Raw genomic sequence first — 16,106 nt, 5'->3', positions numbered from 1 at the left:
TAACCGGGCTTTTTGCTCAAAAAAAAAACTTATAACCAGGCTCCATTAAGCCTCTTGGAAAGGCCGGCCAGCCGAAGGAGGGCGCCCTCTTCAAGAGTCTTGTTTCTCCGCTCCGGCAGCTCTACACCACCGCGATTCGTCGTCCTCCATTTGCGGCGGCGATGGCGCTCTCCTCCTCCCGGCCGCACCAACTCCTGCGCCCGCTGCTCCGCGGGTTCCACGCCTCCGCGCTGGCCCTGGCGCGGCCGGAGCCGCACGAGTTCTCCAAGCCTAGCGGCTACCTGGGCAGCTGGGAGCCCGCGGGGGAGCCCCGGGAGGCGTGGGCGCAGCTGGACCGGCTGCGGAAGGGCTACGCGCGCGACGTGCGGCAGCTGCGGCGGGAGTACGCATACGAGGTGCAGCTGATGGAGGCCGAGCGGCAGCGGAAGGCCGAGGCGCGCGCCGAGGCCGCCCGCGTGGCCAACGAGGAGCGCAAGGCAGCCAAGGCCGCCGCCGCGCAGACGCGCGCGGCTGAGCGGCGCGCGTTCGAGGAGGACTTCCGCCAGGCCCTTGTAAGTTTCCTTTCACCATCTCCTTTGCTCACTTCGCCCATGGTTCTCTCAATTCGCCATTGCGCACAACATGTTTGATGAATTGCCTCGTCCGTTTGGACTTCCTAGAATGCGAGTCTTAACATTGTGTAAGTTGCTATATTAGTTTGGGATTAAGAGGGAACCTTGTCATAGGCCTGCTTGTTTCATCCATGTTACCTTCAGTTCAGAAGCATGCATAACAGCACCATCTTTAGGATTCAACTGTCCAGCAAATTGAAACTTGTGATGCAAAATATGTTTGTAACTGAGATAAGATAACGTGCAGATGAAAGAAAGAGCTGAGAAGCTGGAGAGCTGGAGGAACAAGGAGAAGCTCCGAGAGCAGAAGAAGGCAGAGCAGAAGGAGCTCCTGCGCAAGAAGAGCAGTGTGTGGCTGGCTGAAGATAAACTTGAAGATCAAATACTCGATGCTATCAAGAATACCACTCCTCTATAAGGTTGATTTTGTGAGGTGAGTTCTCCTTTTCTTATTGTATTTTTGCTAACTTTTTTCACCCCTCTAGTTTTGAAACAAGAAGAGCATCCATGTTATGCAGCCTAATGAAGCAGGCAACTTAAAATCAAGTTGTCTTAAATAGATGAAGTGCCTATATCGATTGCATGTCATCTTTTAAGGTTCCATGAAAATATTGGATGGATGCACTATTCTGTATACAATCGTTAGCTCTTTACAAACTTTTTTGACTGAAAGTTTCTTTGCGAATTTTGCATTCCAAATTCGAAAATTGCAGCTAGGGACGGGTTTAGTGAGTGCACCAAATAGATAAAGTATGAGGCATGCCGCCAATTAGTGATAACTTGTTCATTGGTCAGGCATACATGGGGTGTTTTAAAAAATTGGTAGGTCAGGATATTCCCAAAGGATTTATAATTTGAAGCTGCAAAGTACATTATACAAATATTACAATGAACTAATCGAGCTTTCTGAGTATAGATGTAGCCAATGTGTGATTTTTCAGATTGAATCAGTAGCATTCATTTTTAGAATAGAATATAGAGTGGACGTTGATCAAATTAGGAGTATTATTTATGTAATACAGCTTGGATGAGAATTGCATGGCTAAACTCTGATTAATAGATACAATTTATGCATTTTGGTTTTGAAATTTCTACGATATGCCACTGACAACCAGTGGGTTTTTATTTTTCTTACTTGCATCCCCTTGGCATGGTTTTGTGGTTGTCACCTTGTTGAAAGGCTTTATATTGAGTAAACCTTCATTACATTATCTACTTTCTACTGCAGTTGAACAGGCATTAGGCAAAATCCTGTAGTGATCTATCTTGCTTGGAGTTTAATATTAAATTTTTGTTTGCCCAAGAAGTCAAATGCAAGTTTCTTCAAATATAGCACAATACCATTTCTTCTTTTATGATCCTTTGTTTGTTAAGATGGTTATGATGTCTTTTCTTGAACTCAGCTATTAGATTGTTGTTAAGATGGTTTTTTTTAGCATCAATATTTTCTGTTATGCAGGAAACCAATGGTAGCATGTGAATCAGGAGGGACATCACAAAGATGTATCTATCATTCCCTCTGAGGACTAGTTTATATTCAGCAATAAGATTATAAGAATCAGTTTAGGTGTGAGATGTAATGTCATCTGTTTCTTAGTTAGACTGGATCACATCAAGCTGCATGGAGAGATGGCTTTCCTCAATCCTTCACCGGACAGAAATGCTTTAGCTGGGTGCACTCAGAACTGCTATTGCCCAGTTGCTGCCCTCCTTTTCCCCCCTGTGGATTAGGGATAATGATTCGCTATTTGTTCTCGTTTGCATAAACTCTTGGCACGATCTGGAAGAAAAGGACGTTGGGGTCGAGTCATATGATTTCCCTTTGGCAATATTTTCTTGTTAGTTCCATGAAGGGCTATCGTCCATACTGTTAATGATTCCCTTCTTTTTAATTACTGTTGAGGCATCGTGCTGCTACTATTTTGCCCTAATTCGCGCCGCTGCAATCAATTTGCGAGAGAAGCGGGATGTGATGACTGATGAGAAGGTGAGCGTGAAAAGAAGAGGCAAAGGGCAAAAGCAAAATGGAGCAAAAGCGCTCCGCATGATGCTTCCTTGAACCTTTGTTGTCACGCCGCGAGAGGATCATGATTTCGCCCTCAGCCCTGTGTGGCTGTGTTCTCATTTACACGCAGTCACTTCTCCCGTGGTAGACTTGCATCTTGATGATCCATGGTTCCTTGTTTCGCACCTGAAGCTAGCAATATTTTAGAACACTGAAATTTCTGAAAAGGATCATACAGCTTGCAAACAAGTTCAGGCCTATTTGCAAAATGGGTACATTTCCTATTTCTTAGGAAAAGTTTGAACCTTTTCTTCTGTAGTTCCTGTGAAATCTTAGTGTTTCCGAAATTGCCTCTGTGAAATTAGCACTTGCTCGGTTTTGCCTTTTCTCTGTGCTGCTGACTGCTGAGGAGCTGCATTGTGGTGTGACGGAGAAGCCTGCTCCACTCCACCCTAGGCGCCTAGGGGGGACCTATGGGCAGACAGAAACAGAGCAAAAGCGAAAAGCGGAAGCATCCAGTACTGACAAGCCTGGTGCTGGGCTATGGCCTGTCCCAAGAAAACAGTGCAGTGAAGAGGTCCCAGTTCAAACACCTCCCGATTTCAAAAATCAAAAGCCACGGTTGTTCTCTTGTTCCAATGCAGATTGATAGGAGTAGCCAAGATCACTCATGGGCTTGATTGAGTAATTCCTCCCTTTCCTCCATGCCAATCTTGTAATTGTAATAGCCCCAACCACACTCGCATTTGCAAACAGCAACAATGGCGCTGCAGTTCTTGCTGCGTTCCATGGGGTCATTGGCGATCTTGGCGTGCCTGAGCTTGGCAATGCCGGCGGCGGCAGCAGCGGCCACCGTGCCGCAGCCGGAGCCCGAGGTGAAGCCGAGCGACACGGACGCGCTCACCATCTTCCGCCACGGCGCCGACGCGCACGGCATCTTGGCCGCGAACTGGAGCACCGGTGACGCCTGCGCCGGCCGCTGGACGGGCGTCGGCTGCTCCGCCGACGGCCGCCGCGTCACCTCGCTCGCGCTCCCGTCGCTGGACCTGCGGGGCCCGCTCGACCCGCTCTCCCACCTCGCCGAGCTCCGCGCGCTCGACCTCCGCGGGAACCGCCTCAACGGCACGCTCGACGCGCTCCTCCGCGGCGTCCCCAACCTCGTGCTGCTCTACCTCTCCCACAACGACATCTCCGGCGTCATCCCCGACGCCGTCGCGCGGCTCCCGCGGCTCGTCCGTGTGGACCTCGCTGACAACAGCCTGAGCGGGCCCATCCCGGCGGCGGCGCTAGGCAAGCTCACAGGCCTCCTCACGCTCAAGCTCCAGGACAACCTCCTAACCGGCCTCCTCCCCGACGTCTCCGCCGCGCTGCCCCGCCTCGCCGAGTTCAACGCCTCCAACAACCAGCTCTCCGGGCGGGTGCCCGACGCCATGCGTGCCAAGTTCGGCCTCGCCTCCTTCGCCGGCAATGCCGGCCTCTGTGGGCCCGCGCCGCCGCTGCCGCCCTGTTCTTTCCTGCCGCGCGAGCCCGCTCCGACGCCGCCATCGTCCGTGCCTTCCTCCATGGTGCCGTCCAACCCGGCGGCGTCATCCTCCGTTGCTTCGTCTTCGCCGGCACTGGCGACACCGGAGTCGCTCAGCGGGGCTGGCAAGGGAGGCTTGAGCCCCGGCGCAATTGCCGGGATAGCCGTCGGCAACACTCTGTTCTTCTTTGCTCTGGCATCGCTGCTAGTAGCTTGTTGCTGCTGCGGGCAAGGTAGCGGCGGCGAGCCTGCAGCCAAGAAGAGAAAGAGACGCGGCCGCGTCGGCCTGGAGGACGGAGACGGCGTGCTGTTCGGCCACCTCAAGGGGGAGCAACCGGCTCGTCCGGGCAGCGCGGGAAGGTGCAGCGACGGCGGCGACAGCGACGGTGCGCGCAGCAAGCTGGTGTTTTTCGGGGCGGACGGCGAGGGCGGGGATGACGACGACGACGGCGACAGCGATGGCAGCGCCGGGGGAAGGCCAAGGGGCGGCGCGCCATTGACCTCGCACCTGCAGGAGAGGCGGAGCAGGTTCCAGCTGGAGGAGCTGCTCCGCGCGTCGGCGGAGATGGTCGGCCGAGGCAGCCTGGGCACCGTGTACCGCGCGGTGCTGGGCGATGGGCGCATGGTCGCCGTGAAGCGGCTGCGCGACGCCAACCCCTGCGCGCGCGAGGAGTTCCACCGGTACATGGACCTCATCGGCCGCCTCCGCCACCCGCATCTCGTCCCCCTTAGGGCCTTCTACTACGCCAAGCAGGAGAAGCTCCTCATCTACGACTACCTTCCCAATGGCAACCTCCACGACCGTCTCCACGGTATCATCTCCGGCCACTTAGCATTGTTGTTGTCGTTGCGTGATCCACCTGCACCTGACACGAATGTTCTTGCCATTGTATGCTTGACTGATGGGATTCAGGACCCAAGATGACGGGTGAGTCGCCGTTGGACTGGACGACGAGGGTGAGGCTGCTGCTCGGCGCGGCGCGCGGGCTGGCGTGCATCCACCGGGAGTACCGCACGTCCGGCGTGCCCCACGGCAACATCAAGTCCACCAACGTCCTCCTCGACAAGGACGGCGCCGCCCGCGTCGCGGACTTCGGCCTCGCGCTCCTCCTCAGCCCGGCGCACGCCATCGCCCGCCTGGGCGGCTACATGGCCCCCGAGCAGGCGGACAACAAGCGGCTGTCGCAGGAGGCCGACGTGTACAGCTTCGGCGTGCTGGTCCTGGAGGCTCTGACCGGCAAATCGCCGGCGGCGCAGCACCCGCACCCCTTGCCGGACGGCGCGGATGCGCAGAGGAGGGACAAGAAGAGCAGCGCGGCGGCGGCGGCGGCTAGCCTGCCGGACTGGGTGCGGTCGGTTGTGCGGGAGGAGTGGACGGCGGAGGTGTTCGACGTGGAGCTGCTCCGGTACCGGGACATCGAGGAGGAGATGGTGGCGATGCTGCACGTGGCGCTGGCGTGCGTGGCGCCGCAGCCGGAGCAGCGGCCGTCGATGGGCGACGTGGTGAGGATGATCGAGAGCGTGCCGGTGGACCAGTCGCCGATGCCGGAGGAGGACAGGGACGTCTCTGTGACGTCGCCGTCCATCGGCATCACCACCGACGACGGGGGTGGCAGGCTCAGCTACTAGTAGTGTTCAGGCAGCCTCGCCGTGGGCCTGGTGTTGACTGTAATGCAGTAGTGTGATGTTCGTTAGCGCAGTGCTATGGTTCTGGTATGATTTGTGATGCTCAAGGCCGTACAATATATTTGGGCCGATTTGTTGGAAGAGCTGGATTCAGTAGCAGACTAGTAGTGGCACCTGCAGCTTGCCTAGTTTGTTTGGGTATAATTGGTTGGCCCATATTTGTCCAACTGTGTCCTGCTCTTTGCATTTCTGTTTTCTTTCTTCCTTTTCCAAATGAATATTCCCTTGAGAATTAGAAAATATGAATGCACACACTGCTCCTACGGTGGATATCCATAGACAGGAAGGAGGCAGGCAGACGACCACTGTAATCCATCTCTTGGACTTGAAAACCAATGCTCCCGTTAGGCCGGCGGCCCGCGGTTTTGGGCCGACACGACCCATGTGGGGTGTGTGTGGGGCAGCCGAAGGGAAACCAGCGGCCGCCCCAAGCAACCCGCGTCTCACCATCCACCGTTCGCAGGTTTGGACACCTGCTGCGGACGCAGAGGGCGCTTGCTTTTTTTCTTGGAGAAGAAGAGAAGAGGGGGACAAAAGGGGCCGCTGCTTTTTCTCCGCATCCCCCTCTTCCTCCCGATCTGATTCGGAGCGCGATCAACAGCGAGCCAAGATGCATTCGACGAATCTCCTGCTCGAGGAGCCCATCCGGATGGCCTCAATCCTCGAGCCATCCAAGACCGTAAGCCCCACTCCTCCCTTCAGATTTGCTGTTCAATTTACTCGGGGGGTAAGCGAACCCTAGCTTAGCGGATTCCTCAGCCCTGACTCTTGGTTTTTTCCTCATCATGGATCGTGTGAAAAAAACCCCCAAAACAAATAGAGCTTCTTCCCGGCGATGACGAAGATCGTGGGGACGCTCGGGCCCAAGTCGCGCTCCGTCGACACCATCTCCGCCTGCCTCAAGGCCGGCATGTCCGGTAACCACACGCACACTGTCTCTCTTTCTCAATTGCGTCTCGGACCCCTCTTACTTGTACAGCTGACGCCGAGTTTTTTTTTTCCGTTTATGCTGTATAATCGTGGCGCTTGCTCAGTTGCGCGGTTCGATTTCTCGTGGGGAGACGCCGCCTACCACCAGGAGACGCTCGAGAACCTCAAGCTCGCCATCAAGGCCACCAAGAAGCTATGCGCCGTAAGTCACTCTCTTGATTGCAGCATTCTTATTCCTTAGCTAGTTGATGGCGTCACTGTGAAGTGTGAACCAATGTGATTTCCCCCCCTCTTTTGTGAGCGAGAGAGCTGACTGTTGGATCCCTTGGGCAGGTCATGCTTGATACCGTTGGCCCGGAGTTGCAGGTGGTGAACAAGAAAGAAACCCCGATTTCCCTTGAGGAGAATGGCACTGTTGTTCTCACACCTCATCAGGGGCAAGAAGCCTCCTCCAGCTTGCTGCCCATCAACTTCTCCGGACTCGCCAAGGTTAACACGTGCTTATGCTGTTTTTTTTGTCAGATCTATTATCCTATGCTGTATTTACTTCAATGCGATCAGCTGCAACAGCTAGTAGATCGTTCTCTGCCTAGCTACGATACCTTTATTATTTTTTATTTTTTGCTTTACACGCTATGTACCATGATGTCCTAAGTTTATTCTGTTGTTTCCACAAAGAGTTGAAAAGGAAACTTTGTTCCTTGCAGGCTGTTAGACCAGGCGCAACAATATTTGTGGGGCAATACTTGTTCACTGGCAGTGAGACTACTTCAGTTTGGTTGGAGGTAAAAAAATGCTTCTGGCATGCTGATGTACCTATGAGCAATGCATTTTGTTGTTTCAAATGTCTTTCAAGAGGATTCAGTTTGCTGTCTGTATTTTCTGATACAAAAACTCTCATCTGCCTTGTTGTAGGTTTCTGAAGTTCAAGGAGATGATGTGGTCTGTATAATCAAGAACACAGCTACATTGGCTGGGTCACTGTTCACACTGCATTGCTCCCAGATTCATATTGGCTTGCCAACGCTATCTGATGAGGATAAGGATGTAAGTACTACTCTAACGACTGTGTTTTATGTATCCTTGTGTGACAATTGCTTTGATGTCTTCTCCTTCCTTTCAGAATTTCACATAAAACAATATCAAAATTTTGGGTTGGAACTAGAACTGTTTAGCGCAGCAGCCCTGTCCTCTAGCCCATTCTAGGACTTACTGGCATGGCCTGCTTTCAGGTTATCAGAAAATGGGGTGCTCCAAATAAGATTGACTTTCTCTCTTTGTCTTACACAAGGCATGCTGAAGATGTGCGGCAGGTAACCATCTAATTACATTATTGATGCAAGTTTAGATGTTACGTTTGTCCTCTTTATTCTTTGCTACTTGTGCTTCTAAGCAATGCCTATTTTTTCAATGACAATGCAGCATCGCTATATTTACAATAGCTTCCGTTTATTTGAATCCAATACAGAAGAATGTTGTCAATAGTCTGGTAATTTTTTCCTTCAACACAGGCACGGGAGTTCCTCTCAAAATTGGGCGATCTCAGCCAAACTCAGATTTTTGCCAAAATTGAGAACGTTGAGGTATTTTTCAAGATAATATATTTTACATCATTAGCCAACTATAAGTTGTAATTTGTTTTACCATATCCGCTCTATATTGCTTTGCAGGGCTTGAACCATTTTGATGAAATTCTGGCAGAGGCAGATGGTATCATTCTGTCAAGAGGAAACCTCGGAATCGATCTTCCACCTGAGAAGGTTGGCTACCTTGACTAAAATTTTAGCATTCCAGGACCTCAATTTAGACAAATGCTAGTATTTGGGTGAAGATTTGTATTGAGTTTCATGCACCACCTGGTAAAGCCTTGGAGGCAATTTGGCCAATAGTACACCGTCTCACATCTGGGCTCCAAACCTGCTGCCATACTATGTGGACTTGAAGTGGGCTACAATTGTTTTTTTTTCCGTAAAATTGTGTTGGCATAGTCTTGAACTCGAGACCCTCTGTTGTTAGATTGAGTTTCATATCTATCTTTTTACCCAGAATCCAAACCTGTTGAGGAAAGATAGGCAATTAACATAAACTTAAAACGTTTCAACTCAAGATTCCTTTTATCTAGTTTTAAGATGCAATAATTATTCCTGTTCTACTAAGTTTTTTTTTTAAGTCTTTGATCTTTACCTATCCGATTCTCCATATTGCAGGTCTTTTTGTTTCAAAAGTCCGCTCTGCACAAGTGCAACATGGCTGGAAAGCCTGCTGTTGTCACTCGTGTTGTGGACAGTATGACTGACAACCTCAGGCCTACTCGGGCGGAGGCAACCGATGTGGCAAATGCAGTACTTGACGGTAAGTTGTTGACAATTGTAGTTGCTTTCCAAAATTCCTGGGTAGACTCAAGCTTTTTTTAGCCTTGATATACAGCTGGCCTTCCGTGCACTCAGAAAGGGCAGTTCAAATGTTCAATCACAAAGCACAATTGTTTTTACTGCAGGGAGTGACGCCATTCTCCTTGGTGCTGAGACTCTCCGTGGTTTGTATCCAGTTGAGACTATTTCAACAGTGGGCAGAATTTGTGCTGAGGTGAAATTTCTGTTGAGCTATATGTTTTCTAGATCAAGGGTTGCATTTTCAATGCAAATTTGATGCCTGCTTTTTTTTTTGCTCTTCATTTGACTCGTCATCATCGATTTAGTTATACATGTTTGCCAATTGTTTTTCAGGCTGAGAAAGTATTCAACCAAGATTTATACTACAAGCGAACTGTGAAATATGTGGGGGAACCGATGACCCACTTGGAGTCCATTGCTTCCTCAGCGGTAAGATCTATGTGCTTCTCAGATACCAGCCTTTGTTTAATTTTGCATAGGAAAATTTCGGTCTATTGATGATTCATCACTGTCACAAATTTCTTGTTTAGCACAAACTTTTTAGTCTAAAATAGTTCCATAACTATTTTCTAGGTGCGAGCTGCTATCAAAGTTAAGGCATCTGTGATCATTTGCTTCACCTCTTCTGGACGAGCTGCAAGGTAGATAGAATTGAACATTGCTTCTACATGGCTGCAGTTCATTGGGACTCAGTCTCATGTATATCTGTATGCTCTGCAGGCTCATTGCGAAGTACAGGCCCAGCATGCCTGTTCTTTCTGTTGTCATTCCTCGTCTAAAGACGAACCAACTGAAGTGGAGTTTCACCGGTGCTTTTGAGGTACATGAACAATCATGTTTGTGATATTTCGTGTGAGATGTTTCCTATTTATGCAATGTAGGCATTGTCTCATATTATTATTAGCATGCTGTGAATGGTAACATTGGTGTTGTGAAGTTTCTTCTTGACATTGAACATGTAACCATACAACACTGTCTAACTCAATATAGGGAAGCAGTATGTCAGTATGGGCCATGTGAGGCATTGACTATTAAACTTATGATCTGCCACAGGGCAACATTCTTGCTGTCTCATGCAGTGTTGTTACTCTGGAAGATATTGGTTCTTTCCCCCCTATTACTCTGTTCGATCGTGATTTTAGTAGGATTGTGCTCAATACTTGTGCTGAATTGCATCTGTGGTTTATTCGTTGTTTAAGGCACTTTTTCTCTGAGACAATAATTAAGAGCCATGACTCCTTTTTGTTTGAGAAGAAAGGCATAAGCTGATTTTGGCATTATGCAACTCATTTTGGTTTCTTGCAGGCAAGACAATCACTCATAGTTAGAGGCCTCTTTCCGATGCTTGCTGATCCACGGCATCCAGTAAGTTAACATTTCCTCTGCCCCTTTTATTAGTTGAAGAATTGAAGTATATAGAACACATATTGGTTGGATTTGCTCACTTGCAATACACATGAACCCTTATCATTGGGGAGGGAGGGATCCTATGGATTTCGAGCACAGGCCTATTGTGATTCCTTGTATTTTTTTCCCAATTCATCTATGGTAAATTGTTTATTAGATGTCCTATGAAAGTTTGATGCTTTCTGGAAACTAGTATGACGCTGCTAGGGGTCTACAGGTTTCCATCCATATTGACATAATCTTACCATAATCAGGGCAAGAATACTAGAATGCTTGAAGGCAAGAACACTAGAATGCAGTTCGCTAGTCCAGTTCTAAACCATTTGCATGGTCTGATAGCATGGTGAATCCATACACGTTTCCAATTTAGAAATTTGTCTGCTGATTTTATTGGACCATTAGTAGCTTATGAGAAAAGGCTGGTAAACTAAGGCTTGAAGTGGTGGTCCCACTTAGCTTGTTCTTGTAGCCTATGGCTCTGCAGAAGTGATTTTGTTGGTACCTGTCTTTTGTTGTAGGCGTTCTCTTCCATTGTCATGTTGGTGGTCATTTTCCGTGTTGGTGTTGTTTTTGTTGACTTTACTTTTCTATATACATAGAATGGCAGCTAACCTGCCGACTTCTATTAAAAAAAAGGTCTGTCTCCTGAGCAGACACAAAGGTTTTGTTTGTCATGTTTTCGTGTTTTTCCATTGTGTGGTGCCGATCAATTGATAACTCCTGACCGAACTAATGAGTGATTGGCTGATTATCTGGTGACTTGTTATAATCAATATTCATTGTCTTTCAGGCTGAATCTACCAGCGCTACAAATGAGTCAGTTCTGAAGGTTGCTCTTGACCACGGCAAAGCCTCTGGTGTGATCAAGTCCCATGACCGTGTAGTTGTTTGCCAGAAAGTGGGAGATTCATCAGTTGTGAAGATCATTGAGCTGGATGACTAGACGCATGTTTACTACTAGGACATATTTTGCCGATTTTGCTGAGGCCAAAACTTGCTGTCTATGTATAATCATATAGCTTTGCAGAAATAGCAGTTTTTCCTATGGTGTCATCATAGGATTTACTTTGCAGTTTAAAACTCCTACGGCGCAGTTTGGAAGTTGTCAGATTATACCACCTAAATGGGCAGATGGAACAATGAAATCATACTGTACCCTTTATCCTTCTATTGTTTGACCTGAGCCTGTTTTCCCTTCACATGCTCACTTTGCTGCTCGTTACATCTGGTTTTGTTCAATTTAATTGAGAGAAAGGTCATCTGTACCTTGATCTGTTTCTTATACTCACATGAAATCTACCATTCTGTCGGTGTTCAAAAGCCTAGACGAACAAAGCAGTTCGGTTTATACTCGCATGAAATCTACCATTCTGTCGGTGTCCAAAAGTTTAGGCGAGGAAAGCAGTTTTTTCTCAATAGTACGCAGGATCTTGATAAGATAGAATCAGCGTATCGACACCTGAGACTGATTCAGCGAAATAAGATTCACAATTAACACGCAAATTCCTCTCTTTGTTTTCCAATTTCTACAAATTTGTTTTGCTTCTTGAGCATTTAAATGTGTTGCCTCACACTTTAGTCCAGTCTTTACAATGTTTACACAACAATATCTGAAACTCCGCATATCCTTTTAACTTGCTATGCTAGCGCCATTATCAGGCGCTATGGAAAGAATAGTGTAAAGAAAATACAATTTGTACAAGAAAATAACCAGTACAGGAACGTAGTCCTAGACTCGATAGTGGATCGATCCTCCAGCCTTGTGGTTGGCAAGGCAACTTCATGAACAAATTTTACTCCAAAAGCTTCTGATGCTTCCATCAGATTAGGTCACTAGTTTGATAGGTTATTCAGTATGATGGGCAAGTGTTGCCGCATTGTTCCTTGAAGATTGGAGTGTGTGTGACAGCTGGGGAGGGTAAGAAGATATCTGGTTTGCCCAGAAATTTGCAACTTTAATAAAATAGTGATGTCCATTCCACATGATCAACTTCATTCCTACATGAAAGCAATGCAAGTAATTAGTGGAGCTGCTGAAAGGAGAATCAGACAGCCGAAAACTTCATTCTGGTAAAAGTTGAATGCAGCACAAGTTTTACCTGGTACAACACTGGGTGGCAGGAGGCTTAGTCTACATGTCATCTCGTTGGTGGGAAGAACATTTTGTAGACTGGGCAGTTCAAGTTCTTTAATATTGTTGATGGACTCCATAAGTGCTTTAGCTACAGATGCATCTAAGCGATTACTGTCAACGACCCTTTTAAGAGCTGTTTCTAAACAACTAGTCCAAGCATTACTGCATCTGTCCAAACAAGCCATTATTTTACTCAACATTCCAGGATCTGCAAGAACCCAGGGCTTGAAACACTGCAAGGATAAATATAAAATTTGTGCAACTCTATATATCTCCCCAAGAGCAATAAAGTAGTCACCACCTGTAAAACCAACATGGATGACAGTTTATAGTTGACTACCATATGTGAAGATAAAATGATCATCCAAAAACGAATGTTAAAGCTTTGCTGGTCATGGCAAATATTAGTACCTTCAGAAATCACTTGGTCGCAGACATTTGAATGATAGGATTCTTGCCAAAGCGCTGCACCATGCTGCAGTTCATGGGCACTGGGCAGAAGCATACGGTACCATGCACCAACATAATCACGTTGTTCCTCTTTGGATGCTAGTTCCAATGTATGAAGGGTGGAAACACTGTGCTTGTAAAGTTCAATTGCCACACTCGTGTCTTCCATTGCCTGTAATTAGATATAACACAGAAAATGCCACTCAATATATTATTTATTTTCCCTAATCAAAATCACATCATCAGTCCAACATTGTATGAACAAGAAGCAGAAGGGAAATTGCAAGATTGACTGCACACCCTGCATCTTGTAAACAACAAAAATTTCACTCAAGAGAATTTTCAAGTCAGTTTACCAAAAGGATTACTGATGATAATAATAAACAGTGACATCAAAACAAAATCATGACGCCAAACTGAGCAGAAGAAAGGTGATTCAGAAAAAAAGTGAATTTATCTTGAGTAAATTGAGACAATAAAAACTAAAATGTCAAGACTCAGCAATTTACAAGAAGGAAAATATTATATGTGATTTTTGTACTGCCAATAGTAGGGGAAGTTCCTATTACTGTATTACAACATATTGATAATGAGCAGGAACTTGGACACTTAGGTTAGTTAACATAGATGATGATACATACCCGTGCTATCTTTTCTGCTAAACAATACTCTTGTTGAAAATCCTTCAGTTGTTCCTCTTCGATACAGTTAATCAGTTCTGTGATATATACATCCCGCGAAGGATATACCTCTGCGCAGAAGCCTTTGGGCAGAGAAGAATCTTTTAGTTTATCATATATTTCCTGTAAATTGAGGAAAATGCATTAAGACAATGATTTGAAGTTCTTGCGTTGATGCGCATTAACACAAGAATACACAAACAAGTTATGTTCAATACATTCACAAGACAAATTTCATTTATAACCACAGATAATCAGAATTTAGAACACACCTGAATCTCCCTTCCAATCACTGTTGCTTTCCTGTTTTCATCAGAAGGTGTAGAAACCTTCTGTGCTTCCTGAATGCATATCCTTAGTTACTAAATTACAAAGCATCAAAATGTATCAATAATACTCTTTATAAATTTGAATAATCACCAACCTTAAGATCCTTCACATGTTGGGACATTACTGTCAAGGACTCTTCTCTCAGCCTATGGTAGAATTCAATCAAATTGCAATCACTTGTTGATCCACTGGAATGGCTTTCATCTGTTTTAAATGAAGAGTTCTGATCACTGATCATTAGTGTACATCAAAAGAAAAATAAAATAAAACTGTGCCAGTGAGTAACTTAAAATAGAATGAATGCTCACCATTTTGTTATTAGAAAACAAATCAGATGAACTCTGCAAACTTTCTGCAGAGCTCTGCGCAATGTGAATAGTGTCAGCCAATTCCCTTTCTTTGTAGAGGTTGAGTATGGCTGAATTATTAGCTGGAGAGCAACTGGAAGCCTTTACACATTCTCCTGTGGACTTTTGAGTCCCAATATTATCAGTAGTTTGATGAACATGGTTCAATTTTTCATCAAGACTGGCAAACGATGACCAGTCTTCCTCGTCATTACTCACTGATTTTGTTACATCCTGAGAGATTTGAAAACATTGGGATCAACCAATGGAAAAGGACCAATAGCCAGATGAAGAGAAAGAACAAAGTCTATAAACAACTGCAAGCATGGGGGTGATCCTTTTTTATTACAAAATACCATTGACACTGAGTTGCTATTATAAACTCGTGACTGCCATTTGTCTGACTGGTGTTCCAGACTTTGGCTCAGAGCTTCACACTCGAACATTCACCTTTGCCATATATACAAATGGGTCTGCAAAGTAGTTCTACATTTATATTTAATATGACAATAATGTAATTTACTTTTTGGATGGATATCATTGAGGTGTTGCAATTCCAACAAGTTTAGCTCAGGGATTTTCTGAAGTGGACCGGCTTCTAGCTTAAAATTTGCAAGCATGTAAAGAATCAATAATCCTTCCATCTGTTACCCCAACAACCAGGTTGTGCTTATATAAGCCCAGTAGCCCCGCCCTTCATTTTAGACCACACTGATTCAAGTTTGCATTCCGTTATAGTATTATCACCATATGTGCACATCATGCTTGAAACAATCATTTATATCATATTGGGGGCAATCCAAATGCTCCTTTTGGAGTGTCGATGTCATTACACATATACAGTCCTCCCGACTCCAAAGATCTCACGACAAATTGGCAAAGACCGCTACATCCATCACGGAAGGGGGAAATGCATCAGAGTGTGCCAACTCACCTCAATCATTCCAATCCCATCCCCAGGCCCTCGTGCACCTCCATCCTGATCGGCAGGTTCCGCCGTCGCCGCGGTGAATTCCCAGTCATCGTCTCCGAACCCTTCGCCATCCTCTTGCGGACCCGCATCCGCAGCGACGGAGGCAGGGGGAGGCTGAGATCCGTAGAGGCCGGCGATGAGGTCCTTCAGATCCGCTGGCCTCGATCCGTCGGTGGCGAAGCACGCGGCGCGCTGGTGTGCTGTGGCCGGCTGCGGCGGCGGCTCGACCGATCCTTCCTCCTCCCGCCCATCCTCCTGGTCGTCGTCGGCGCCGAACAGGGAGAGAGGAAGCGGGCCCCGTGGCTTCTCCCAGGAGGAGGTGGCCGTCGGAAGGGTGGGCGGCGGGGAGGCGTCCGCCTTGGATCCGAGCGGGCTCGCCACGAAATCGCCCCAGTCGTCGTCGAAGGCCGCGAAGGCGGCCGGCCGGGGATCAGCGAGGGGCGGCTGCGGCGCGGAGGCGAAGGTGAAGTCGCCGAAATCGAAGTCGTCGTCGGGGAAGGGCGCGGGGGGCGGCGGGAACGCGACGGCGTCCATGGCGGCGTGCGTTGGTCGGCGGCTGGAAAGGGAGGGAATAATGCAACGCCACCCGTCGATGTGGTGGCGGCAAAGGGCATATCAAGGTCTTGCTTCCATCCATG

The 16,106-nt window shown here is 47.5% G+C and overlaps 4 protein-coding genes across 5 annotated transcripts; 3 read left to right on the top strand and 1 right to left on the bottom strand.

The window, feature by feature from the left end:
• Nucleotides 1–61: 61 nt before the first annotated feature.
• LOC112884730 (caldesmon-like) lies at nt 62–2,503 on the top strand. The gene is made up of 3 exons (XM_025950258.1): nt 62–551; nt 859–1,044; nt 2,071–2,503. The coding sequence occupies exons 1-2, from the start codon at nt 162–164 to the stop codon at nt 1,027–1,029; spliced, it is 561 nt and encodes a 186-aa protein (XP_025806043.1). The 5' UTR covers nt 62–161; the 3' UTR covers nt 1,030–1,044; nt 2,071–2,503.
• A 523-nt stretch (nt 2,504–3,026) lies between these two features.
• On the top strand, nt 3,027–5,991 carry LOC112884729 (leucine-rich repeat receptor-like protein kinase PXC1). The gene is made up of 2 exons (XM_025950257.1): nt 3,027–4,950; nt 5,052–5,991. The coding sequence occupies exons 1-2, from the start codon at nt 3,378–3,380 to the stop codon at nt 5,765–5,767; spliced, it is 2,289 nt and encodes a 762-aa protein (XP_025806042.1). The 5' UTR covers nt 3,027–3,377; the 3' UTR covers nt 5,768–5,991.
• A 289-nt stretch (nt 5,992–6,280) lies between these two features.
• Nucleotides 6,281–11,753, top strand: LOC112884909 (pyruvate kinase 1, cytosolic). Its single transcript, XM_025950539.1, has 16 exons — nt 6,281–6,503; nt 6,645–6,741; nt 6,859–6,956; nt 7,088–7,243; nt 7,462–7,539; nt 7,670–7,801; nt 7,987–8,067; nt 8,266–8,337; nt 8,425–8,514; nt 8,962–9,106; nt 9,252–9,340; nt 9,481–9,576; nt 9,721–9,788; nt 9,868–9,967; nt 10,453–10,512; nt 11,345–11,753. Exons 1-16 carry the CDS (start codon nt 6,435–6,437, stop codon nt 11,495–11,497), a joined length of 1,584 nt encoding a protein of 527 aa, XP_025806324.1. The 5' UTR covers nt 6,281–6,434; the 3' UTR covers nt 11,498–11,753.
• Nucleotides 11,754–12,038: 285 nt separating this feature from the next.
• Nucleotides 12,039–16,088, bottom strand: LOC112884908. Of its 2 annotated transcripts, none has more exons than XM_025950538.1 (8): nt 15,430–16,088; nt 14,457–14,729; nt 14,243–14,371; nt 14,091–14,150; nt 13,780–13,941; nt 13,100–13,310; nt 12,654–12,989; nt 12,039–12,552 (listed from the first exon to the last, which is right to left on the bottom strand). In XM_025950538.1, exons 1-8 carry the CDS (start codon nt 16,000–16,002, stop codon nt 12,401–12,403), a joined length of 1,896 nt encoding a protein of 631 aa, XP_025806323.1. In that variant the 5' UTR covers nt 16,003–16,088; the 3' UTR covers nt 12,039–12,400. The 2 variants fall into 2 exon arrangements, with proteins under 2 accessions (XP_025806323.1, XP_025806322.1); XM_025950537.1 differs by having other exon boundaries at nt 14,091–14,159; nt 15,430–16,085.
• Nucleotides 16,089–16,106: the final 18 nt, after the last annotated feature.

This window comes from Panicum hallii, chromosome 3 (genome assembly GCF_002211085.1).
Source record: "Panicum hallii strain FIL2 chromosome 3, PHallii_v3.1, whole genome shotgun sequence".
Classification (NCBI taxonomy): Eukaryota; Viridiplantae; Streptophyta; class Magnoliopsida; order Poales; family Poaceae; genus Panicum; species Panicum hallii.
The sequence above is the reverse complement of the archived record's forward strand: the minus strand, read 5'-3'. Positions and strand labels throughout refer to the sequence as shown.

Bases quoted from the DNA above. Each gene is read 5' to 3' on its own strand.
- LOC112884730 (XM_025950258.1), top strand. From the start codon at position 162: ATGGCGCTCTCCTCCTCCCGGCCGCACCAACTCCTGCGCCCGCTGCTC. The intron at 552-858 runs GTAAGTTTCCTT...GATAACGTGCAG, and splicing joins AGGACTTCCGCCAGGCCCTT to ATGAAAGAAAGAGCTGAGAA.
- LOC112884729 (XM_025950257.1), top strand. From the start codon at position 3,378: ATGGCGCTGCAGTTCTTGCTGCGTTCCATGGGGTCATTGGCGATCTTG. The intron at 4,951-5,051 runs GTATCATCTCCG...GATGGGATTCAG, and splicing joins CCTCCACGACCGTCTCCACG to GACCCAAGATGACGGGTGAG.
- LOC112884909 (XM_025950539.1), top strand. From the start codon at position 6,435: ATGCATTCGACGAATCTCCTGCTCGAGGAGCCCATCCGGATGGCCTCA. The intron at 8,515-8,961 runs GTTGGCTACCTT...TCCATATTGCAG, and splicing joins TCGATCTTCCACCTGAGAAG to GTCTTTTTGTTTCAAAAGTC. The intron at 9,968-10,452 runs GTACATGAACAA...GGTTTCTTGCAG, and splicing joins GTTTCACCGGTGCTTTTGAG to GCAAGACAATCACTCATAGT.
- LOC112884908 (XM_025950537.1), bottom strand. From the start codon at position 16,002: ATGGACGCCGTCGCGTTCCCGCCGCCCCCCGCGCCCTTCCCCGACGAC. The intron at 14,730-15,429 runs GTGAGTTGGCAC...CAAATCTCTCAG, and splicing joins ATGGGATTGGAATGATTGAG to GATGTAACAAAATCAGTGAG. The intron at 13,311-13,779 runs GTATGTATCATC...ATCTAATTACAG, and splicing joins TAGCAGAAAAGATAGCACGG to GCAATGGAAGACACGAGTGT.